Source organism: Lagopus muta, chromosome 3 (assembly GCF_023343835.1).
Source record: "Lagopus muta isolate bLagMut1 chromosome 3, bLagMut1 primary, whole genome shotgun sequence".
Taxonomy (NCBI): Eukaryota; Metazoa; Chordata; class Aves; order Galliformes; family Phasianidae; genus Lagopus; species Lagopus muta.
Window position 1 is genome coordinate 57,925,654 of NC_064435.1, and position 24,786 is coordinate 57,950,439.

Genomic DNA, 24,786 nt, shown 5'->3' on the forward strand with positions numbered 1-24,786 from the left:
CTACGTAACAAGTACAAATGTTTCAGTAGGTTACATGAATGCTGTACCAATAATGCTATAAATTAACCTTAATGCATGGGTAACATGTAATGTCCAGGGCTGTTGGAACTGCTTTTTTGTCTAAGTTGTTATAAGAAATCAGTCTGCTAGGAGGCTATCCAGCGTACTCAAGGTATTGTATGTTACATAATGACTTTTTGTGCCACTAAAATAGAAGTCTTTTGTTCTAAATAATTTATACCTGTATTTAATTATTGTAAAAGCAGGAGTAATAAATCTGGTGTTATTTTAAAGATATATACATAGTTATCTCTCTTAAAGAGAGATTAAGTGGAAGCACGGGCTGCACAGTGGCCTTGTATTTAATAATGTATTTGTAATAAGCATTATGTTTTTGTAATTTCAGCTGACAGATTAAACTAAACATACGTGTGTGTGTGTATATATATATATATATATATATATATATATATGTAAAACTTTTCTTTTTTGTAGTTACATGTGTTGAAGATGATGATGAAAATTCTGAAAGAGCTTCCAGAAAATCTCGTCCTGGTGTCATAACTTTTACAGAAGAAGAAACAGCAGAACTGGCAAAAATTAGGCCTCGAGAAAGTGCTACTGTCTCAGAAAAAGTTCTTGTTCAATCTGCTGCAGAGAAAGACAGAATTAGTGAGATCAAAGATAAGCAGGCAGAATTGGAAGCAGAGCCTAAATATGCCAACTGTTGTAGTTACTGCCCCAAAAGCTTTAAAAAGCCCAGTGATTTAGTCAGGTAAGAAATGGAAAACTTCTGTATCTTTTCAATTTTCCAAATTCTTTACCAGACATTTGGTAGTAACAGATCATTTTAACTTTTTATGCCTAAGCTAAGGCTTGACTCATGTCTATGTAAATTTATCTTTTTCAGAATGGTTTAAAAATATGTATGTATGGTTTAACAATATGTATGAAATTGTTGCTTGTTCTGTATCTGAGTAGAACAGCCTTTTCATGTTTCCGGTTTCCTACGCTATTAGAACCTTTTTTACAGTTTCAGAATAAATTATTTTTTCGTAAAACAAGACTTACATATAAAAATAAAACAAAAATATTCTTTCAGTTTGACAAATTGTGCAAATTTGAATTGTCTTCCTTAGTTGTTCTGCTTACTGTAAAGCTGATATTAATTGTTGAGGATTTCTAAAATTAATAATGTAGAAAATATTCATAGAAGCTGATATAAGGACAGAAATTCACGTGTGTGTATTTTGGAATTATTAGGCATGTTCGTATCCATACTGGAGAGAAGCCGTATAAGTGTGAAGAATGTGGGAAGAGTTTCACTGTAAAATCCACTCTAGATTGTCATGTTAAAACACATACAGGTCAGTATGATTTTGAATGTCTTTGTCAAGAAACCAGTTACTTTCATAGCTGTGTTAGCTTGAAGGTTTTGGGAGGGATTATATATTTCACTATGATGTGGGGAAAATGGCATGAGTGCCATTGCTAGGTGACATTTGCTGCTTGCAGCGTCATCGAGTTTAATCGTATGGTTTATTCAAAATGCCATAATAATGTTCGTGGAGAATATATATACGTATCTGCACTAATTTAATCATAAATTAGTGGTAATATTTCAGTGCTAAATGGTTTTCGTGAGCAAGAGGGTGGAGTTAAAAATAATAATAATAATTTATAAAAATAAATGTTAAAAATCCTTCGAGTTTGTTGTGGTCTTTAAAAATGCTACATTGTTTGCAAAAACTTAAGATTTGAGGTGATTGTTTTAAATTTCTTTGAGCAAGCGCTTCAATTATGTTTCTTTTCAGTTATCTTATTAGAATGGTTTGGGTTGGAAGGGACCTTTAAGATCAGTTCCAATCCCACATCCACAGTCAGCAGTATCTCCCTCTAGACCACGTCCCATCCAGCCTTGCTTTGAATACTTCCATGGAGGGGGCTTTCTAATGGATGCTGTTGACCTTTGTTCTGTGGTTACTATACATAGTTACACTTCATTGTTATACATAAAACCAGGTCTTACATAGGGTTAAAGGTTGTGAGATTTGGTCCTTTGGCTAAATACTTACTCCCAGTGTCTCATTTTGATTCAGCATATACAGCATGGTGGCATAACACACATTATTATAGTTCTGCTTCATTGCTTATTAATTTCTTGTGTATATAATGGTTCTTCTAATGATTTGATTGGATAGCAAGCAGTATGACATAATCTTGTAGATGCAATAAAGTACACTTAATTACACTTTGATGCTGCTTTAGCATTTGGCATTTGTATATGTCTTTTCATGCCAATTTGTAATAGTCTTCCCTCTAAGTTTCGTTTTGACCCTTAGATCCCTGTTCATAGTTGAAGTACAACATTCCAGTCCATCCATTCTTCTTTTCACTCTCCAGAATTTTGGCATTTTAATAAAAATCACATCATATCTTAATTTGAATATTTAACCTTCTGTTTAAAGAGGACTTCAGATGTTGAGTTTACTTTTCACTCTTTAGAATAAAGTAGTTCACTTGGAAGGGACCTACAAAGACCAAGTCCAACTGTCTGATTGCTTCAGGGCTAAACAGAAGTGAAAGCATATGATTAAGGGCATTATCCAAATGCCAGTTGAACTGTTTTGATGTTGTTAATTCATTTGCTGTTCCCTTGTTCTCTGTTCCACCCTGCCTTTTTTTTTTTTTCCCAGGTTTGGTTTTAGTGGGAAAGACTGGAAAATGTTTTTTTCCGTGGTATTCTTAATGGGGGAGATGCCTGTGCTTGCAGTCTGTGCCTCTGTTGTCTTCATGAACTACATTGATTTGTTATTCTTAGGTTGTTTCTGCTGAACTTGAATGCTGCCAGAGATTTTGTTTTTGTTGAGCAAAATGTGACATCAGTGTAACCTCAATCTATAATCTGAAATAGGTTGAACTATAATTCAGGAATTTGATGGGAAATTCTTCTGAATAAATGAGACTTAGAACTCGATAGGAGAAACTGCATGCCCTGATTCTTTTTGTGATCTCATTATCAACTGTAAATAATAAACACCAGAATGCAGTTCTGACCAGAAAGTAGGTTTTTTCTCTTTTTTTTGTTTCAAACTGAGGTTTTTTTGAAACTACGTGGTTAGTGAGGAATTTGAGAGATGTTAATGAAGAGGCCTCAAGCTGACCTATTAAGATTCTGAATGAAAAATAAAATGAGTTTTAGAAATTAAGAGGAAGTAAAGATAGTCTTAATTTAGGCTACTGGTTCATTTGAAAAACAGCCAAAGTTATAAAGAAAAAGGCTATTTATTTCAAATTCTTTCTTTTCAAAATAGTTTAGAATCAGTATTTTCTTAAATTGTTGGCACAGGGCTGTTGAATTTTAGAGTTATTCTCATTTATCTATTTGTTTTTTTTTGGTTTTTTTTCCAGGTCAGAAGCTCTTCAGTTGTCACGTGTGCAGTAATTCTTTTTCTACAAAAGGAAGTCTAAAAGTCCACATGCGTCTGCATACAGGAGCAAAGCCATTTAAATGTCCACACTGTGATTTACGGTTTCGTACTTCTGGGCGCAGAAAAACCCACATCCAGTGTCATTATAAACCAGAAACAAAGAAGGTTAGGAAGCCTGTTGCCCGCACTTCAGCTGAGGGACTGCAGCCAGTCAGTCTTCTTAATTCATCTTCAACAGATCCTAATGTTTTCATCATGAATAACTCTGTTTTGACAAGTCAGTTTGATCAAAATTTACTTCAACAAGGACTTGTGGGCCAGGCTATCCTGCCTGCTTCCGTGTCAGGTAAAAATGGATGACTTTTTGGTGGTGGTATTTAAATCAAGTACTGAACTTTGTTTTCTGTTAGAGTTCAGAAACTTATACCAAACACTACTTCCAAACAGGTAAGCGTTGTATTGCATTGATAACTTGATGCACAGTCATGACATAAATAGAAATTTATTTTAGAATGAAAGTGAAAATGTTATGGTAGTCACAGTTACCCTAGAAGGTTCTCTTCAGGTCTGCTGTGATGTTGAACTATAGAAAGGGAAAAAAAATGCTGATAATAAATAGGTAGACTACTTGCATTCTGTTTGTAATATTCTTGCCTTTTCCTAATAAGGAAAGAAGCAAAATGATTATTAATACCACATTTATCACAAATCAAACTTTTCAAATAACATTTACCAGTATCTTCCAAGCTCATTTGGCTGGATTTAGATAACTGTTTAGAGTAAGTCATAAGATGAGCTCAGATTACTGGAGTTAAATACCAGAGTGATACATTGCTATGAAACTACCTAATGTTTGCTTGGAATTCCGAGTGAACAGAATGAAGCATTTATGTTATGCTCAGAAATCCTAGGAAGAGGCAGGAAAGTTCTGAAATCCAGGCTAGTGGTTTGCTTTTTGCCCTGAGTAGATATTTCTTGTGAAGATGTTTTTATGCTAAAGATACTTATTCACAAAGAAGGATGATTTTCGGGCATCCACTAAAGGATGCTGGTTGATCATAATAAAAGTGTTTTTGGAGATTGTCTGTCAAACACGAGGTGATCTTTCCACATTTTGGGAGCTTTTGTAGAGGTAGTGTCTTCAATTTTTAACATTAGCTTTGTAAATTGTTAAGATTTCAATTTTCAAATGCTAATGCACTTTTTTTTCCCATCCATGTGATTACATAGGTTGTCCATAGTTTCACAGAATCACAGAATCACCCGGGTTGGAAGGGACCCCAAGGATCATGTAGTTCCAACCCCCCTGCCTAGCAGGGCCACCAAACATACACATTCAGATCAGGTTGCCCAGGACCCCGTCCAACCTGGCCTTAAACACGTCCAAGGACGGGGCATATTGTTTCCTTGAACAATATTTATGTGCTGTGTATAAATATGGTAACAGCTCTCACATGTGCTATGGGTCAGAATGCACATACCTTGTGTGTATAATTGGTGCTTGTTTTTAGGGGTAGCATACACTTAGGAACACTTAAAGCAAATTTCTCCAGATTTATTTTCGTAGGTGCTCTGGAGTGGTTCTTATTTTGGAAGATGCCAGTTAATATTTAAATAATAACTATCCCTAAATGACATGGAACTTATTAAATTTTAAACTAGCCAGCCAGAACGCTGAAATGACGCACAAAAGTGTGCATGTGTAGTTTCTGTATTGATTTTGTTTATAAAAATAAGCAAGCTAAAAGAGACGGTCAGTAATGATAAAGAAAAACATAATGCAACTGTTTTCTTTGGTAGCTGGAGGTGACTTAACTGTGTCCTTGACAGATGGTAGCTTGGCCACTCTTGAAGGAATACAGTTACAACTTGCTGCTAATCTGGTTGGACAAAATGTTCAAATCTCTGGAATCGATGCTGCTAGTATCAACAACATAACATTACAGGTAGGTTGTTTTCAGTTTATTTGATTTTATAGAATCAGTTTGAAGACTGAAGGAAGTTTAATGAGTATGTGTACTTCTGAAGTAGTACCTTTGAGTGAGACATCTGACAGTTCCATGCTGTTTCAGTTGTATCGTGTTAGAGCTTAGGTTCATGGTGGGATTTTTGTTTTGGCTTTTTTCTCTTCAAGTTTTTCGGATTTTTACCTCTCTGGGATTTTGACAGATTTCTTTAAAATCCATTTTTTTTTCTTTTAATGGCGTTTTGTCTTTTCATTTAAAAAAAAAACAAACATTTTAAGCAACATCTCCCCTCCCAGTCACCCTCCTCAAAACAGAAGAACCCAAATGTTACTAAAAATTTTCCTTACCATGACACTTGCGTTATTTGTCTAGTTTTAAACATTTAGACTCATAGTTCAAATGCCATTTGAACTTGTAAAATAAACAATAGAAATACTTTACATAAAAGAAAGTGAAATCATTAAATTTGAGAATTCAAAATGACATGAAAGAATCGTTTGATAAAATTGGTTGGGTTTGATTAGTTTCAGAGACTTGTTTTGAGGAAAAGAGTTCTGGTGACTTCTATGTCCAACTCCTAGGTCAAGGAAAGATCATCATCTGAATTGCATTGGTTCATTTGAAGTCTGTCTACTTAAAAAGTTTATAGCTAAAAGTAAAGGAAATTGTAGTTTTGTTTCCCTTAATTCCCAAACATCCCAAAGAAAACAGTGTGTATTTAAATATTGAAAACAGTTATTTTCTGGTGAACTGGGACTTTTAGGACCCATAAAGACTGAAAAACAGATCATTTCTGATGGTGTTTTTCCCTTCTGCTCCTTTCAGTGATTTGTGAGCAATAGGCCTTGCATGCAAGACACTACAAAATGCCAATATAGTAGATACCCAGTATGCCTATTTGTAGCTGCGATCATGATTTCCTGAACCTGGAAGTTGAATAGGCATCCTACAAATAGATACTTCAAAAATTTTAATTTTTTTAATAGTAATCTTAAATAGTATATATTCCAAATGCACCTTTCTGAATTCTGAATTTGTTATAAATATTCATGTAACCCAGATTTATTAAGTCAGATTGATCAGACTGAGAATTTGTTTTTCAGATTGATCCAAGCATTCTACAGCAAACCTTACAGCAGAGTAATATACTTGCTCAGCAACTAACTGGAGATCCCAGTATGGCTCCACAGAATCCCTCCCTCCAGACAACGGAAAATGCAGTGCCAGCTAACGTGGTTATTCAGCCTATATCAGGCCTGTCTTTGCAGCCTACAGTAACATCTTCAGCTAACATGACAATTGGATCCCTATCTGAGCAAGAGTCTGTGCTGACGACCAGTGCTAGTGGTGAGTAGTGCCACTAGTCTTATGCTCTGAATTGTTTAGCATTAACTTTTCACTTTTTTTAATACTTCGTTTAGTAAGTTGGATATATGCTTCTTGTAACAGCGTATTTGTCAAATTCTTCAACTTTATCACTTTTGAATACAAGGTTTTCATAATGTGTACTAAAAAATTGAAGAATATGTATAGCTTTTAGGAACATAAAAGCTTTTTAAGTTGTAGAGGAATAAATTAGACTGTGGAAACAATTTCTCCGTTAGATTGCAAGTTTTAGCATCTTACCTTGGCTAAGTCTTTCATACTAGTTCAAAAAATAATGTTGTAATTGTAGTTTTACAAAATATATATTGTAAAGAAAGGATATTCATGGAAATTTTTGTTCTACCTTTTTATATTTAGGTACACAGGACATCTCTCAGGTCATGACTTCACAGGGTATGGTGTCATCTTCAAATGGACAACATGAGATAACATTGACCATAAATAATTCCAGTTTGAGTCAAGTTCTAGCTCATGCTACAGGTTCTACTACTGCAAGCTCATCAGGAAGTCCTCAAGAAATCACTCTTACAATATCTGGTTGGTATTTCTAATGATTTTTAGTGGTACCAGATCTGTTTCATAGGCTAGCTGGTACAGTATTTGAGCATATTTTTGCTGTCAGCTGCGTTCCTTTTTATATTCATCAGCTTTAAAAGGTATTTTCTAAATCTACCTTTGAAAGCCAAATGCAATTGCAGTGAGTACAAATGTAAGATCAGTTCCCTGTTTTATTCATGGTCTTATTACAACAGATATTTCTCAGGGGGAAAGTTTGTGTAAGCAGTTCTTATTTCCTTGCTGTGACTCATTTGGCTTAGTGTAATTCCTGGTGGGATAGGAGCAAGCAGCTCAAGGCAGGCATTGGGGTTGAGTTTATTTAATATAAATTCACTTCCATACCTGTTCCAATACATATTCCAATAGATGTTCTGACCATCCTTGCATGTGTACTCTTCAGTCACTGTAGTAAGTAGTTAGTACTCTAGGTGTCTTTAAAAACATTTAGACTATCCTTACTGCCTTTAGGAAACTGATTTTATGTACAGTGTAATTAGCAGTCCACTTTCCTCAAAGACATGTTTGTTTAATTACATTTCTTAAGTGGATCCAGTGTTTTAACTATTAGTCTTCAGTTTGCTAGCTTGTACAGTTTCATGAAGTTCTTGTGCCTTGAATTTAAGATCTATCAATATTTGTCTAAATATTAAGAAGTACAGGTATTTCTCTGTATATTGCTATCTGAACCTATATTAAGAATATGTTGAAGTTTTTTGTAAAAATATGCATGTGAAGAAGTGAATCTTGTTTTGGTTTTATCTAGTGCTTTTAATTTATGATCACTTTTTTTTTTTTTAATAGAGTATAGTAGTAGAATAATGTTGAGATATTTCTGGCTGTAACAGGGACTAATTTCTTTTTAGGTCAAGATCTTATTCAGCATAATTCTGGAAGCAGTGATCTGAATAGTAGCTTAAGGTTGACAGCACCAACCATCAACAGTCAGAGTACAGGTGCAACATTAACTATAAGTAACGACCACCTTCTTTCTCAGGGCACTTCACTAAATGCTCCAGGTATGCTTCCAGTGATTTTCTAACAAAAAAATAAGTTTGTTAAAAAAAAATAAGCTTTAGGCAGGAATAATACAGTCTTGCACACTACAATTAAGTAACAACAAGATTTAGATGTTTTCTCACTAGTTTTAAATTGCTGTACCAATTTAAATTATCCACTCCACAGAACAAGAAGGAAATGCCTACCCCTAGGATATTCTGTAGATTGTTTGTTTTTGTTTTTGTTCTGCATATATTCCAGAGCTTAATACAACAACTGGAACAAACCTTCCTTCAACAACACCCATATCTCAATCTACAGTTTCTGCCCAGAATTTGGTCATGTCTTCATCAGGAGTTGGAGGAGATGGTAGTGTCACTTTGACCCTTGCTGATACTCAGGGAATGTTGTCAGGTGGTCTTGATGCAGTTACACTTAATATCACATCACAGGTAAGAAGTGTTTTTCTGAACTGACAGATAAGCTAGCATTATTGTCTTAGAGGGCTGGAATTAGGATTTTTCTTAGAAAATAATTTTGAGATGAATTTTTTGTGATAAACTGGTTTTATATATGGGTACTGTAACTTCTTTTTTAGAAGGTAAAAGTTGTCAAAATACGAGAAACTTAATGTCTTTTAATTGTAGCTTTTTTTTGTTTGTTTTTTCCTCTTTAAATAAAAAGGGGGATGAGTAAAGAGTATTTGCTCCGGGTACCTAATGGTAAAGCTGGTAGGTATTATTTTCTCAAGGATTGGCATAAATGTTACAGTAAAAATGTTTCAGAGATGTTCATAGCAAATCTACCTAAGATAAGGTACATGCAGGATAAATAATAAAGAAGATGATTATCTTTTTGCTTTGTGTTTTTTTTCTAGCTAAACCTTGTCTGTATCTCTCCCTTTATTGTTGTGAGTGAAATTGTTTTGTTGTCATTCTTAATGAGTTGTTGGTTTTTTTTTATCCCCGCTTTTCAAAAGATAGGACAATATGATCAAAACAAGAAGCTGTGTTGGGGAGAACTGAAAAACAATTTTAAATTTATCTTAGGAGGAGCAGTTAATCTTTAATAACAGGACACGTTACGGAGACTGTGGTGTAGTACCTTTCTTGAGGTTTTGCATCGTGGAGACCTAAATAACATTGTTCTTTTACCTTGAGCATGCTTGAGAACATATGAACTGAAGAGAAATTGGAACAGGTCTCTTCACAGCAACATAAGTGTTTAAATGAATTATGTTGTCTGGAAATTGATCTAGATTAGGGCCATGGAGATAATTAGAGAGCTGGAGCGCACCCATCTATGGAGAGAGGCTGAGAACTGGGGATGTTAAACCTGGAGAAGAGAAGGCTTTGAGGAGATTGTATTGTGCCCTTTCAGTATCTAAAGGGGGCTTATGAAAAAGATGGAAACTGACTTTTTACATGGCCTAATAGTGAGAGGATAAAGGGAAACAGTTTTGAAGTTAAATAAGAGATTTAGATTAGACGTTAGGGGGAAATTCTGCACTCAGAGGGTGAATGAGGCACAGGAGCTGCCCTGAGAAGCTGAGGGGGCCACATTTCTGGAGATATCCAAAGCCAGGTAGGATGGGGCTTTGATCTCATGGAATATATCCTTGCCCATGGAAGGTGGGTTAAAAGCAGAAGGCCCCTTCCAACCCAAGACATTCTATGAATAAAGAGGTAAACTTACAAGAAGTTACACAAGAATAATGCTGTATGACTATTACCTCTCAAGAAGCTTCAGTATTAATTTCATTCTTATCATAATGTAAGATTTTTGTAGTGTCGTCAAAAGCTAAAGTCAAGAAAGGGTTGCGGGAAGGCTTGCGTGATTCTTGTGAACTGTTGAGAATTTTTGATGTTGTGGAGTAAAGAAGCAACATATATTTTCATTTCAGAGTTTGTGATAATGTAAACAATGTAGATTTAGCAGTGTTGATGTTTATTAATAAGACACTACTCTTAATACTAAGTCAAGTAAAAAATTGGATGCTGCACAAGTACGCTGTACATAGTATGAATCTTGATAAATGGGTTGGTAATGTGTAACATACATTCACATGTAGAGATTCACATGTAGAAGTTTTAGTGGTAATGTAGAAATAGAAATAATGTGATTTTAAAAATTCTGAAACTTAATTTGTTATTTTATATTTTGACTTCATGTACTTTGGAAATATGTTTAATTAATAGATTTAAAAAAGGAAAAATCTGTGGAAAGACCACACAAAAAAGCAAAAGATAACATTATGGAGAGCATCATCTAAAGAGGTAAAAGATGAAGGCTGAAATGTGCAGCAATTGATGCAAGATGGGGAAAAATTAGAGTTTTTGCTTTTTTGGACTTCCAATTGTTCTTACACTTAACACCTTGGTATATTTAAAATCAGAGGAGAAGGAATGCTTCTAGCAATTGTTCAAATAAATTGTCGTGGTATTTTTCAAGGAAAAAAAAGAAGTAGTTTTGAGGTATAAAAATAATTTGTGTGACTGCAATTAATTGTTTAAATGTAGTTACTCTTCCTTTTTTTTCTTTTTTTCCCTTCCCTCTTTGACAGGGTCAGCAGTTCCCTGCTATACTCGCAGATTCCAGTCTCGCTAGCCAAAGTGGGTCAGGCTCACAGCAAGTCATACTGGTGAGCCATACACCCCATTCAGCAGCTACAAACTCCGATGAAATAACGTATCAGGTAGATACTATATATTTCTGTATCTCTTGTGGGTAAAGAATGTTATTAATAAAAATATTTGGATAATTCCTTTGTATACTGAAGCAGGAAGGCTGATGTCATTCCTAAGAGCACTGGGAAGAGATTCATTGTGACTTCCTAATCATCCAGATTGTATTTAAGTTTTGAGCTGAAAAACAAAAGAAAAATACATTTAATAATGTGTTTTTCTACAAACTGTAGCAGTGTTTACTCAGCAGTTTTCTCCAAAAAAAATCCAAGTAAATTTGTTAGGTAATAAAAATAAATGAAGTTAAGAGCTGTGGGGAAAAGCAGCATCTATTGCTATATCTTTTTATCTTTTTTTAATTTTTTTTTTTTTTTTTTTTTTTTTTTTTCAGCCAAATTGGTTTAACAATGGAGTATAAACTTTTCAACTTAAGTGTTTTGAGTTTCCACAGGCTGTTATACATGAGTAATGTCAGTACTATTATCAGAAGGGGTAGCTCAGATTTGTCTTGTTGAAGGTAGGATTAATAATTTTATTAAGGTAACATGATCTCTAAACTGGGAAATACGGTAGAGGCAGATGATGACTAACAGTCAAAAGATGTGGGGCACTGGATTGGCAAGCAGACATCAATAGGTAGGCAAGTTGTGACTGATGTGAGAGAAACTGTTGAACATAAATGCTTGAAAAGAGCGGACCCTCTTCAAGTTTATGCTCATAAGGGTGGTGAGATGACAAAATAGTAGAGGAAACTCCCTCAAGCTTCTTGGAAAATTGTCAGAAATGCATACCTCTCTGGCATGTCTGTACACTGATAGATGCAACTGGAGGTAGGCATACAGTCTGCAATCTGATGGGAATCACAGAAAGAAGGTAGAACACACACAAATGAAGCACAGCTATGATAGGATGATGGCTTTTTAGGACAGGACAACAAGGCCATGGTGGGATTACATGGAGGTTTGCATAGGAGCTGGATGGTGATTCAGCTGTGGCTTTATGGGGGAATGATGTCAGGAAGATCAGGCTGTGGTGAATACTAATCATTTGCTTCAGATCACGTGATTAAGAAGAATCTGAAGATTTGTATTTCATCAGATACAGTCTTGGGTTTCCTGCCCCTAGCTCACACTTTGAGTAGAGGAACTGAACTAGATGATTTCAAGAAGTCTTTTCCAACCTAAGTAATTCCATGATTTGCAATCCCTGGTTTGCATATACTTCAGCCCACCTAAGATCATCTGAAAGGGCAACAAGCCAGGGTGCCAAAGAATTTAGGAAACTTCTGGAGTGTATCGATAAATTCCTGGTACAGGAGGTTGAAAAGCCGGCAAGGAAAGATGTTCAGCTGGGCTTCATAATTGCAAACAAGGAAGAACTGGTCAGAAATATGAATGTCAGGAACACCCTTGGTAGCTGAGACTGTAGATAATGGAGTTCAGGCACCAGAGAGAAGGAAAGAAACAAAAAAATGATTGAACTGCTGCATTCAGTGATGATGTTACCTGTGCAACAATGTCAAGGCCGTTTGCTAGTGGTGTACCTCAGGGTTGAAATACTGGGATGAGTACTATTTAACCTCTTCATTAATGACCTGCATGATAGAACAGAGAGCATACTCAATTGATTTGCAGATTATAGAAGACTGTGAGGAGTTTTGTGGTGGATTGGATGGTTGTGCTGCCATTCAGAAGCATATCGATAGACTGGGGAAATGGGCCAACAGGAACGTCATGAAATTCCATTTAGGGAAATGCAGAGTTCAGTCCCTGGAGAAAAATAACCCCATACACTGGTATGTGCTGGAAAGCAGCTTAGTAGAGCAGGACTTGTATGTGGAGGGGGTGAGGGGTACTAGTGAACAAGTATTTAACCATGAGTTAGCAATGTGCTCTTGCAGCAGAGGTGGTCAACAGCATCCTTGGATTCATTTAAGAGCAGGATTGGGAGGGAGGTGATTGTCCCCCTCTATTCAGCTCATGTGAGGCCCCATCTGGAGTATTGTGTCCAGGCCTGGGGCACCCACCAGAAGAAGGTCGCACAGTTCTTGGAGTGGGTTCAGAGGAGGGCCACTAAGAAGATCAGAGGGCTGGAGTACCTTTCCCGTGAGGAAAGGTTGAGGGAACTGGGATTGTTTAGCTTGGAAAGAGAATGCTCTGGGGAGACATCATTGTGGCCTTCCAGTACCTTGAAGGGAGTGTATAAACAGGAAGGGGGATGACTGTTTACATGGGTGATAGTGATAGGACAAGAGGGAGTGGTTTTAAACTGAGACAGGGGGAGGTTTAGGTTAGATATTAGGAAGAAGTTTTCTACTCAGGAGGTGGTGATGCACTGGAACAGGTTGCCCAAGGAGGTTGTGGATGCCCCATCTGTGGAGGCATTCAAGGCCAGGTTGGATGTGTCTCTGGGCAGCCTGGTCTGATGGTTGATGACCATGCAGATAGCAGGGGGGTTGAAACTAGATGATCTTTGAGGTCCTTTTCAACCTAGGCCATTCTATGACTATAATTGCCAGCAGGGCAATAGGAGATGATTCTTTCCCTTTACTCAGCACCAATGAAAGGACATGCTCTGGAGTGCTCTGCCCAGTCATAACTCACCAGTAAAATAGGGACGTGAACATATGGCAGGGAGTACAGTGAAAGGCTGCAGAGATGACTGTGTTAGTGTCTGCTGCAGGAGGAGAGAGAGAGTGTGGGGATTGTTCAGCCTGATAAAAGCCTTCGTGGTGGTTGGTGATGGTGAGGTTGTTCTTAAGTGTGCATGGTATCTGATGTGAGGGAATAAAGCAGACAGAGCCAGTCTGATTTCAGTGGTGCCTATGAAACGATAGCAGGCTATAACCCTTGTTTTACTGTGAGTGAAACAGGTGGTTGAATTCTGGACAGATTGTCAAGAGAGTCTGGAGTCTCCATACTTGATATTCAGAAGCTGTCTGGGCATGACTGTGAGCCTGCTCTTTGGAATTTTGGAATAGATGATCTCAAGGCATCCCTTCCAACTTGAGCTATTCTATTAATTTCCTATTTTTACACTTTCATATGGTTGAATGAGAATTCTGAACAATTTTGCAGGGTTCACATACTCTGTGAAAATGGGTGGTCTAAAATTTTGCTTGCCCATATTGTCTCTCCTCTAAATTTAGGACTGGATTTTGTCTTTCAATCTATATATGCTTTCATAAATCAGAGTAGTATTTCATAAGGCTTACTAGAATGTCACCTGCAAACTGTGACAGTACCTGAGAAGCCATATGGTAGCAGTCAACATGTAACACTAATGAAGACCACTTTCCTTTCTGGTGACTGTTAATTTACCAGTAAACATTTCAGCAATTTTTTGAAAGGTTCGAACTAGTTGGAAACGTATAAATAAGTGTGTGTGATAAAAGGTTTTTTCTAATCCCTTCTTTTAGTTGTTTTGATATTACATCATTACTAATTTTGTTACTATTCCTGATTTTTACTATGGATAATGTTCTGCACTGCTTTGTACCTTTCTCGAGTTTAGTTCATCCTGAATTAGTCACTTAGCACTTAGTTTCTTTTCTGTATTTTCATATATTTCTTTTTAAAGAAAAAAATTCCATGAAGTTGAACAAGTTTCATGTTACCTCATTTGAGGAAAGTGAAACACAGCAAAACCATGCCCAGACCCTGTCAGCTTTTCATTGTTATTTCTGAGACTGTGTTAGTAGCTCAAAAATGCTTACTTAAGGTAACTGAATCCCTGATGAATGAATTAACCACACGGAAAACCATAAACATTCTCCTTTGTAAATGTCAGAGGTGTTTTCTCTCTTTCTCTCTTTCTTTTCTCTGGAACTTTGTTTGGCTTTGAATTTTGTTTGGTAAGAATCATTTGAGATCTCAGGAATATGAAACTGGATGTAAAAAAATATTTATGTACTCAGACACATCAGATTTTACAGCATAAGTGAATTTGAGCATAGTTATTCTAATCTTCTTGTTTCCTTAAAATTTGGTTATTCTGAGAGCAGTGAAATACACGTTTGTTTACATACAACTTGTCTTTCCTTAGTGTTGATAAGGTGCTTGCAAGCACCCTCAAAAAATTGATCACATCAAAGCAGCATCCAGAACAACCACCCAGTCTGCTGTGAGTGTACTTGATTATTTGACTGTGTTTTATAAATCGTTATAGGTGACAGAGGTTTCTCCTAATGTAACTAAAAGCAATCAAGCAGAAAAAGAAGGTCGTGTGCACCAGTGTTTTGAGTGTAGTCAGACCTTTTCTTCGGCCACCATGTTGATGCATCACAGTAAAGAGGTTCACGGCAAGGAAAGAATACATGTTTGTCATGTCTGCAATAAAGCCTTTAAGCGGGCAACACATCTCAAGGTATTTGGTAATAACAGTGGATTGTTCTGATAACTTGTTCTTTTGTTTTGGAATTGTTGTCATGTTACTGAAAGATACCTGTTAGCCCTTTACTTTTTCTGTTCATGTACAGTTTGTGAAGTGCATGATGTCTGTGAGGGGGAACTTAAATGACAGCATATGCTGACATAACTCTTCCATGGAGCATGAAGAAGTTTTTAGTGTTTTAATGTATATGTTGTCCACAAAAAGAAAAACGTGGATACCTGTCATATAAACAGTGGTGTCAGAAAAAGGTGTTTATTCTGTTCTCTTATATATATTATTGCTACTTATCTTCTTTTCTAGATACACTTTTTGTAATTGTAAAATGCAAAGCAAAATCCTTGCTCTTATTTGATTTTTGGGTGTTCTGTTTTGTGAGTACAAGTGACATCTTCAGAGCAAACATTTGTTTTAAAATCCCCTTATATTGTTGCTGTTCAGTACTTCTTAAGAGAGTTTTTCAGAAGATTTCTTCTCACTGTGGTATCATATTTTAAGGAAATATACTTTGGTTGTGAAGCTTGTGCCTTTTGGGCAAGCACATGTGACAAAAACATTATTGGTTCTTGGGAAAACACAAAATGCTGTGAAACTCAGTTACCTATATTTTAGGAGAAAGTTTTCAGCAAAAAAAAAAAAAAAGAGATTTGAATACAGAATTGGTAATTGTGAAAATGAAGAAATCAGACACCAATCTCCTAAACTTCTTTTTGTAGAAGTAAACTTTTTGAGCCCAGTGTTAGTGAATTAAGTTCACTGATGGTAAATTATTAATACCTAGTAAAATTGTGCTGTCTTACCTTTCTGAGCTTTTTAGGATGTTTCTTAAGAACCTTAGTGTTTTTTTTTTCTTTTTGAGTAATTCAGCAATTGGTTGTAAGTGGTTCCATTTGCATGCTGACACTATAGCTGTGTGTGTAGCAGTCCTCTCCTTTGAGGTCTTTAGTGTTTTAGAATGATCTTCATCTGGGACCTGGGTACAAATGCCCGTGTATCAGGCAAGTGGTGGGGAGGTGGGTACTGTAGAGAGGGAGAAAAAGTATCCAATGCTAGCTTATGATACATAATTGACCAAAATCTATGTTTGTAAGTGATAAAAACATTCAAAGAGCGCTGGGTTTTCATGAGTAACATTATATTATCTTCAGATAATTTGTGAAGGTACTAATTTATGCAAAATAAATATTTCTTGACAGAGGCTTTCAGAAACGTAAAGCTACTGATGCCACAGCCCTACAAAGAGATGATATACAAACAAGTATCTCTTTTAGAAAAAAATGCAGGGTTCCATCTTCTGTGTGTTTTCTATTGATGACTAAGATCATCTGCTTTTATCTTCAAAAGTGAATATGTTTCTATGCTCAATGGTTCTGAGATGTCATCTTTTCTGTGCTACCTTAGGAACACATGCAAACCCATCAGGCTGGACCTTCACTGAGTTCCCAGAAACCTCGGGTGTTTAAGTGTGATACCTGTGAAAAAGCTTTTGCAAAACCAAGTCAGCTGGAGAGACATTGTCGCATTCACACAGGTAACATCAGAAACGATCTTCATCTCATACAATTTTCTTATGCATATGTGACTGTTATATTTCAGAGTGTTTGCTCTTAGGTTCAGGTAATGGCATTTAGATAACAAAGAAAAAAGAAAAGAGAAAGGTTAAAATGCGAGCAAACTTGCAATCTCAAGTAGCATGATATTCTGTTTAAATCTATGCTTAGTGATGAGACTAAGAATCTCCATATATTGGCACTCACTGTACTGCAGCAGTGATGTGAATACACAAGCTTATGTTGAAAATTTTGTCGTTGAAATAGATTGATAAATGGATGTTTTAAGGCATTGTTTGAAAACACTGGATATCTTCAAGACTGTAGGAGAATGTGCAAATATCTTGGTGTGTTCAGTGATGTTAAAGAACAGTCTTAACTGCTGAAGCTGACTGCTGTAAGTGATGCTTGGTGGTTAGTTCAACCATTAGTCAGTTCATCTGTGTCTGCTGCTAGAATACAATATTGTGTTCTTTACTGCCAAGTTATTTTCTTTAACTGTTATTCTGTAATTATACTACACTGTCTCCTCCTGGGGGGGACACGTATTTCCCTTGATAAAGTACTCTTCAGGCTGCAGTTTGTGGCCTGCCACAAGGAGAAAGCTCCGTGTAATAGATCCCATCTGCCTTCCCCTTCTCCTTGTGTGTGTTAACAACATGAGTTTTAAACATTGGAGTCATTCTCTGAAACAACTACTTTCTTCCATACCGCTGCTGCCAATTAATGGCTGTCGTGTCTGCTAGAATTAAAAAGGAATGGATAAAATTATCCATGTTGCTTCTAAGCTGCTGAAGACTAAGAAATATAACTGTGTATGCTGTAGCATAGGAGGACTTCCAGTAACATAATTACTGTTTCCTTCAGTGAGTCAGCTGGAGCTTTCTCTTTCTGTGATATCACTGTCTTATGTAGCTTTTGGCTACTGTTCATGGATTTAAAGCAAAATTTCTAATCTCTTCATTTAAGCTATCTTGTTAACCTTGTCATTTTTCCATAGTTGGCATCACTTGCTTGTCTCATGAGGTATAATCTGAGTTTCATCTTTTGGATGGATCTTTGTACCCACAGATTCAGTCTTGTAATTCTAAGTACTGTATTTCTGAAGAATAGGCTTGCCCAAATATTCAACTTTCTTGTGTATGCTCTCATACCATATATCTTAAAATATTAGAATTTCCTCTTCTCTGACTTCAACAAGTGAGTGTCTTATTCAGATGCATTTGAACTACTTTGGATTTTCTGCAGAACTCGCTGCCAGATGTCTCTGTATCGTGCTGGACTTCCATTCATATATACCTTTGTTGCACCAACTGCAAACTGTCTTCACACTTAAGTGACTTTGAGCCGCACTAAATTGTGTTCTTTCAATCTCCCTGTCTCCTCTTGTTACTTCCCTTATCTGTATATCTGTCCTTCCTTGTTTCCCTCTTCCCTCTCTACACCAAATGACCCACACTGAGCTCTTTATTCCCGTCTCTAAACAACATGTGATCCCTGCATTTCTCTCCCTGTTCAAAATTCCACACATTTTCATTCATTCTAACATGGCTGTGCCAAATGTTGAGGGGAATGAATATGTTCCTTGAGTGTTCATAGAGCAGCATTTTTAAATTCTTTTTTTTTGTTTATGTGACTTCTGGTAGGCTGTTGATGTGTGAGGACCATTGCTTTGTACTGATTATTTAGATTATCAGATTATCCCATTGCACACTTGTTACCTTTTCATTATTTTCTCATATTTATAGCAGATTCTTAAAATTTGTGTCTGTCTCTGCTCTTTGTTCATGAAGGACTTAACATGGTGGAATTTCAGTCTACATGTAAGACTGCATTGTGGTGTTATGAATAATAAATGACATGATTTCCAATGGAAGATGGGGGGGAAGTAGATGTAGATGAAGCTGGAAACATAACATTGCCACAGGGAATTGCTTTAACTTGCTGTGTAACAGTGATACTATTTAAAAAGAAGATAAAAAAGATTGTTGGGTGATGAATGACTCTGATTAGGGTTAGAATACTTCATTTTTACCATTGTGTATAAGCAGTTACTGAGATCAAGGTATACCTTATCTGTCTGTGCTTTCTTGCAGGCTTTTGGCGTGTATCGTGAAGTCTGTAAATAAATGAACGTAGCCTGTGACTTGCTTTTTACCATGAAAAAAGAATTTAAGGAGAATTATTCAGGAATCCATGTGCTTGTGGATGAATTAGATCAGACCTATATAATGTACAGCGCACTGTGACATTGCTTGAACTGTTACAATGAGTTTGGCTAATCCAGTTGACTAATTCAGCGCTTATTCTGCATACTGTCGAAAGTAAAACAGGTGCAATAATTGCAAGAATTGAGTTATTAGCATTTATCAGGCAGCTAAGAATCAGAAGGTCCAGGTGTTGCTTGTGTCTTTTTGCACATCTCATTCTGTTGCTGCTCTGCTGAGAACTCTAACAGAAAAGGATAGGAGGATGGAAAGAGGATTCATGAACATGTTAATTTATGTTTCAGATATTTTTGCTGAGAAAATCTTGAGATTTGGGAATCCTAAGAGCAGCTTCAGAGATTGTGCAGTGGCAGGGTATGGATAGATAAGGGTGTAAAAAGGAGATAAAGAATCAAGAGTGTGTGTTGGGTTGGAAGGGATGAGATCCTCCTTATGTCAGTTGAGGAGTAAGTTTTCAATGCAGGCGTAATAGGATAGACTTCAATATTAGTGGGCTGAGTCATTCACTTAGAGCAAAACAACTCCTGGCAAATAAGCATTAAGTCCTGATGAGGACTGATGGGTAAGCTGATATGGTACAGCTGTTGTCATGTTTTAGAGATTTCTGCTAATCCTGTACATTCTAATCTAATGGGCTGCCTGCTTTCATTCCTCCATACCTTACCCAAAGAGAATATAAGTTATTGTGAGTGACAACTGTTCTTTCTGATAGTAAAACTAGAAGAAAGGGAGTACAGCTTCTTTGTGGTTACTGTGGTAGAAAGGAAGGTTCTTGTTATATTGAAGGCAGGTAGAGAAAGGCAGGAGTTGCAGTCAAAGATGATTAACTGCCTTCAAAATTCCATAATAACTTGCTTTCTGTTTAACTGGCTTAAATAATTCAGATGTTAATAAAAGGCAGTGCTGTAAGAATCCCACAAATAGTCTGATAACAGGAAACAAGGCAGCTTCCTTCCTGCTTTGGCTCATGCTGTCCATTATGATACATAATGGCACTTCAGGAAGGCTTTGAAAAGACCAGGGCCCCTTTATACATCTGTTTCTAATAAATCTGCACCGTCATAGAAGAAATTATTTCTATTTTGGAATCGCTTGTAATTTACTCAGTAAATCTTCAGATATTTTTGGGTTTCTTGTAGATGAGCACTCCGGAGCTGGGAGTGCCCGCAAGCTAGTAAGTCCTTGCTGAATTATTCTCTGTCTCGTTGTTTGAAGTTGTGGGCTCACCTGCTGCTGAAACCTGGTAGTCATTCCTTCAAAAGGGGATGTTCTAAAAATCTCTGAAGACCAAGCAAGTGAAAATGTCCTGCAAAGAAGTCTTTAGATTGATTTAAAAAAAAAAAGCCTAGTAAGAGCAGCTGAGGTTAAGCCTAAACCAAATGGCTTTCCTAAAGGAATGATCCTTGCTTGTGAGAAACTGAGATTCCTATCTTGATTAAACACTTACAATAATTTATAATACACAGTGCCTACTGAATTCATGGTCCAAAGAAAAAAACACATTTTCTTCTCTGAGTAAAATTACAGAATCGTCTGAGTTGAAAAAGACCCTGAAGATTATCAAGCCCGTACATCATCCTGACCTATGGAGTCCCGTCACTAAACCACATCCTTTAGAGCTTTCCACACTTCCCTTAAATACCTGCAGGGATGGAAGCTCCACTTCTTTCAGGGCAGCTTCTCCCTGTGCCTAACCAGCCCTTCTGTGGACGAATGCTTCTTAATATCCAATTGAAATCTCCCCTACACAACTTGAGTCTCTTTGTTTGCATCCTTTAATCATCTTATACATTCAGGACTTATCAGTGAAGAGCAGTTTGGATAAACACTGCAAAAATTAGAGGGAAGTGAATGATTCTATTTCTGATAGAAGAAGCCATATGGCGTAATCCCTTACACAGCACCGAAATGGCTGCTTATTTTAGAACAGAAAACTGAAAGTGTTGGTGGAAACATTTTAAATTCAAATTAGTGAAATCATGCTTAACAAAAATAAAGAACGCTTGTGCTGCAGTTCATCTTTCTAGATCAAGAGTCCCTTTTCTTGTCTATGGTGTAATCTTAAGAAGAAAAATAATGACAGGCTGCATGCTGTACATGCAGAAAAAACGTCAGCATCTTTTCTGCAAAAGCAGAACTTTGAGTGAAGGGAGGAGCTTGGGTTTTAAAGTAGTTCCTTTTAATCAGAGTATTGAAGTGAGTGTGGCTTTGACCATAATTTTGCACTACACTGGAGATTTGTAATGCTGTGAAACTTAATTTGTTGAGTTTTCCTTGAAACAATCCTTTGCATGCAGATACTGTCAGCCTTGTTGGAAAGGCTGTGTAACGATCACTTTCTTGAATGGATTTATCAGAACAATCTTCCCAAAATCTTTCTTATGGACCACATCTGAGAATTGCTTTAGTAGGCAGGTATGTGGAAACAATATTTTGCAAGCCTAGCTGATTTTTCCCTGAAAATTCAAAGTAGAAATACATTTAAAGCTTTGTTTTCAAGATGCAAGAATGTATTCCTGTACTTGTTAGCTGAATTGATTTGTAGTCTGAACAGTAATTTTCCCTTTTCAGCTTGCCTGTTCCCCAGGTATATCTTCCTTTTGCTTATCTTAAGTAGCTGAGTATTATTTGCTTCACTGTAACATAAGCATCTGAGGTCCTCTTGGGGTGACATCCTAATAGAAATATGCTTCTGTTAGGTCCATATACTTCCATTAGATGCCTTCTATCTCTCCAAGCGTGCTTTGAACTGAAGTAGTGTTTTCATCCCTTCAGAAAACAGGGAGTAACTAGAGATGACGATGAGAGCAAAAGGAATAGTATCCAAGCCCAGGAAGAATTTTATGCTCATATTGGTTTCATACTTCTTTCGTATTAAAAAGGAAGAAGAAGCAGAATTAACTGTAGTGATCTCCTTGTTATTGCTGAAATTCTCTTGTGTTTCAGTTTGCCAAGAGATCTGATTTCTATTCCAAATGTTGTGTTTGAATTGAGTCTGAGATAGGTCCAGATTGTTCTTACATCTTTTGCTTGTCATGTTTTCATTCCAGCAAGTAGATCTTTTGAGACATATCTGGTAGCAAAAGAATTATTGAATGAATTTATACATAAATCCTTTACTTATAAGTAGAGGAACTTCTGTTCCTGTTTGCTTTCTGCTGCAGCTGTACTCCCTGGTAAGAAGAGCAGTGACAAGCGAGATAAAATGAAAGGCCATTGTCGTAGGCAGCTTTTTTTGTGCTCAGAAACCTTTCTCCTACTCTACTGTTGGTGCTGTTTGGTGTTTACAACAGTAAGCGCTCTTTCTGTTACTGTTTGACCTGTAGCTCTAATTAGTTAATACTTTTAAGCTTACTTAATGATTTACTAGCATTAAATATTCTTTTATTGATTGCCTGAGAAGTTGCATTTAGCCTGAGAAGCTGCAATACCTGTGAAGCACAGGGGTAATGAAAGAAGAGGATTTGTGTCATTTCAGATACTTGTTGAAATTCTGTTATGATGATGAAGTTGTGGGGGCTTTACTAAAAAATTACTAATATTGTGAGTCCTTTGGAAAATTACCAGTGTTATTTTAACACATTCAGCGTTCTAGTTTCTTACAGACATCAACTTTGTTAACTTTAGAATATTGCTTTATCTCTGTTACTCATAAATGTTGTAAGACAGTGATGGTCCCCTCAAGTACAGAAAAGTCATACTGGCTAAAAAAAAAAAAAAGATTTTTAAAATCTCTATTAAATAGTTTGCTTTGATGTAATTTGAATATGAAATTTAACAGTATTGATGAGTTAAGATTCATGTCAATATTCTGATATTTCATTTAGGATGTTTTTCTGATTATGTGGAGTTATAGCACTTTGAGGGAGACACGAGGAAACAAATTGTCTACTTAATTTCTAGGTGGTCTTAATTATTTTATTGAATTTGGAACTTTATATGTTTAAATGAACATTAATTACGTTTTTCTCTTTTAGGGGAACGGCCATTTCAGTGTACGCTATGTGAAAAGGCTTTTAACCAGAAGAGTGCTCTTCAAGTTCACATGAAAAAGCACACAGGAGAAAGGCCTTACAAATGTGATTACTGTGCAATGGGATTTACACAGAAAAGCAATATGAAACTTCATATGAAACGGGCTCATGGTTACACTGGTATGTAGCACCGTGTTAGCAGTGGCAAGTACAGGAAGCTGCATGGTTTATTAGGAAATCAGAAAACGTTTCCCCTAAGGCACTGAAGAATTAGACATCAATAAGCTGAGGAGTTGGTGAGCTAATAGTTGAACACGACCAAATAACACTTTGAAACAAATGGGTAACTGCTTATGGCTCCGTGGTTGTGGTGGAGCCCTCTGTTGCTAAAATAGAAAGTTCAAAACCTAGTATAGGGGAATAATTGCTTATATCGGTCTGTTGTGGGTAGCTTTTCCCAAAATGTTTTTTTTTAAATAGCATCTGTAGAATCTGTGATATTTGTATGATGCCACTGTTGAAATAGTTGCATAATAGATTTCCGAGTGTAATTTTTTTATTCACATGTAATAATTCTCAGCATATTTCCATTTGTCTTACACTGCCCATCCAGTCATACTCATTTTCTTTTTTTCTTGTAGGTCCTGTGCAAGAACCTGCTAGTAATCAAGAACAAGAAGGGGAAGATATTAGTCGTGCTCTGAATTTAGAGGAAGTGGTACAAGAATCGTCAAATGAATGGCAAAATATAGGCAGTGTTTTTCGATGACACCTTGATGTCTGAAAGCTGACTTTTTTTTTTTTTTTTTTTTTTTTGGAACTTGGGTTTCTCTAAAGAAGTTTTCAGAAAAGGAAAAAGTTGGATTTTACAGTTGAAACTTCAAGCATTGGAAATATTAACAATAAGATAATATATTATAGGATTTTTTTTAATTATTTGCAAAAATTACCTAAAAGAATCAATGTCCTTTTTTTAAGCTTGTAGAAAAATATTGTGAAATCATCACTTAATCTGTGCTAAGTTGTCTGTGAATGAATGAACTCAGGTAATACTGTATACAGTTTCATCTTTTAATTCACAGCCAGTATATCTATTTGAAAAATGAACTGGAACTTCATACTAGAGTAGAATTTTTAAAGGAGGGGAATAATTACTTCATGGGAAAACCATGAAGCTGTTAGCTTTCTTTTTTTTTTCTTTTTACCTATTTAAAGAAATAATTGAGTTCAGAAACAAAATGTTACAAGTAGGTGCATGCAGTAAAAAGTAGTTATTTTCTTTTTACAACTAGATGCATGCAGCAAAAGTAGTTCTTTTCTTTTTACAAGGCACGTGAAAAGGCTCTATTTTTGTTTTGTTAGTGCATTTTCAGAATGTTGAAATAAATTGCCATGAATGCATGGCTTTTCTTGAGTTATGCTCTTGAGAGAGAGCATGTTCATTTCCATTCCAACCACAGAGGCAGGTGGTTGTTTCTACATAGAAGTGCTTGAGGTTTATAACTCGGCAGTTACTATTTAAAGAGAATTCAAATCAGGAAGGGTTGCAAGGAAGGCCTCTTTTATGTTAGCTGTATCGGATTAGCAGGTACATCTCCCAGTGTCTGTGAAAGGCACAGCCAT

The 24,786-nt window shown here is 36.3% G+C and overlaps 1 protein-coding gene across 4 annotated transcripts in view; it reads left to right on the forward strand.

Moving 5' to 3' along the window:
• The window catches only part of ZNF236 (zinc finger protein 236), a 67,429-nt gene extending 43,064 nt beyond the window's left edge, over nt 1–24,365 (forward strand). For 2 of the 4 annotated variants that reach the window (XM_048939225.1, XM_048939223.1), the window contains exons 21-33: nt 496–775; nt 1,264–1,367; nt 3,412–3,777; nt 5,232–5,377; nt 6,502–6,745; nt 7,142–7,321; nt 8,206–8,358; nt 8,600–8,790; nt 10,902–11,033; nt 15,190–15,387; nt 16,813–16,942; nt 23,167–23,343; nt 23,805–24,365. In XM_048939225.1, the coding sequence (XP_048795182.1) occupies nt 496–775; nt 1,264–1,367; nt 3,412–3,777; nt 5,232–5,377; nt 6,502–6,745; nt 7,142–7,321; nt 8,206–8,358; nt 8,600–8,790; nt 10,902–11,033; nt 15,190–15,387; nt 16,813–16,942; nt 23,167–23,343; nt 23,805–23,932 (2,429 nt within the window). In that variant the 3' untranslated portion in view covers nt 23,933–24,365. The remainder of the gene's footprint in view (nt 1–495; nt 776–1,263; nt 1,368–3,411; nt 3,778–5,231; nt 5,378–6,501; nt 6,746–7,141; nt 7,322–8,205; nt 8,359–8,599; nt 8,791–10,901; nt 11,034–15,189; nt 15,388–16,812; nt 16,943–23,166; nt 23,344–23,804) is intronic. The other 2 variants (XM_048939226.1, XM_048939224.1) reach the window with 2 other exon arrangements.
• The last annotated feature ends 421 nt before the right edge of the window (nt 24,366–24,786 follow it).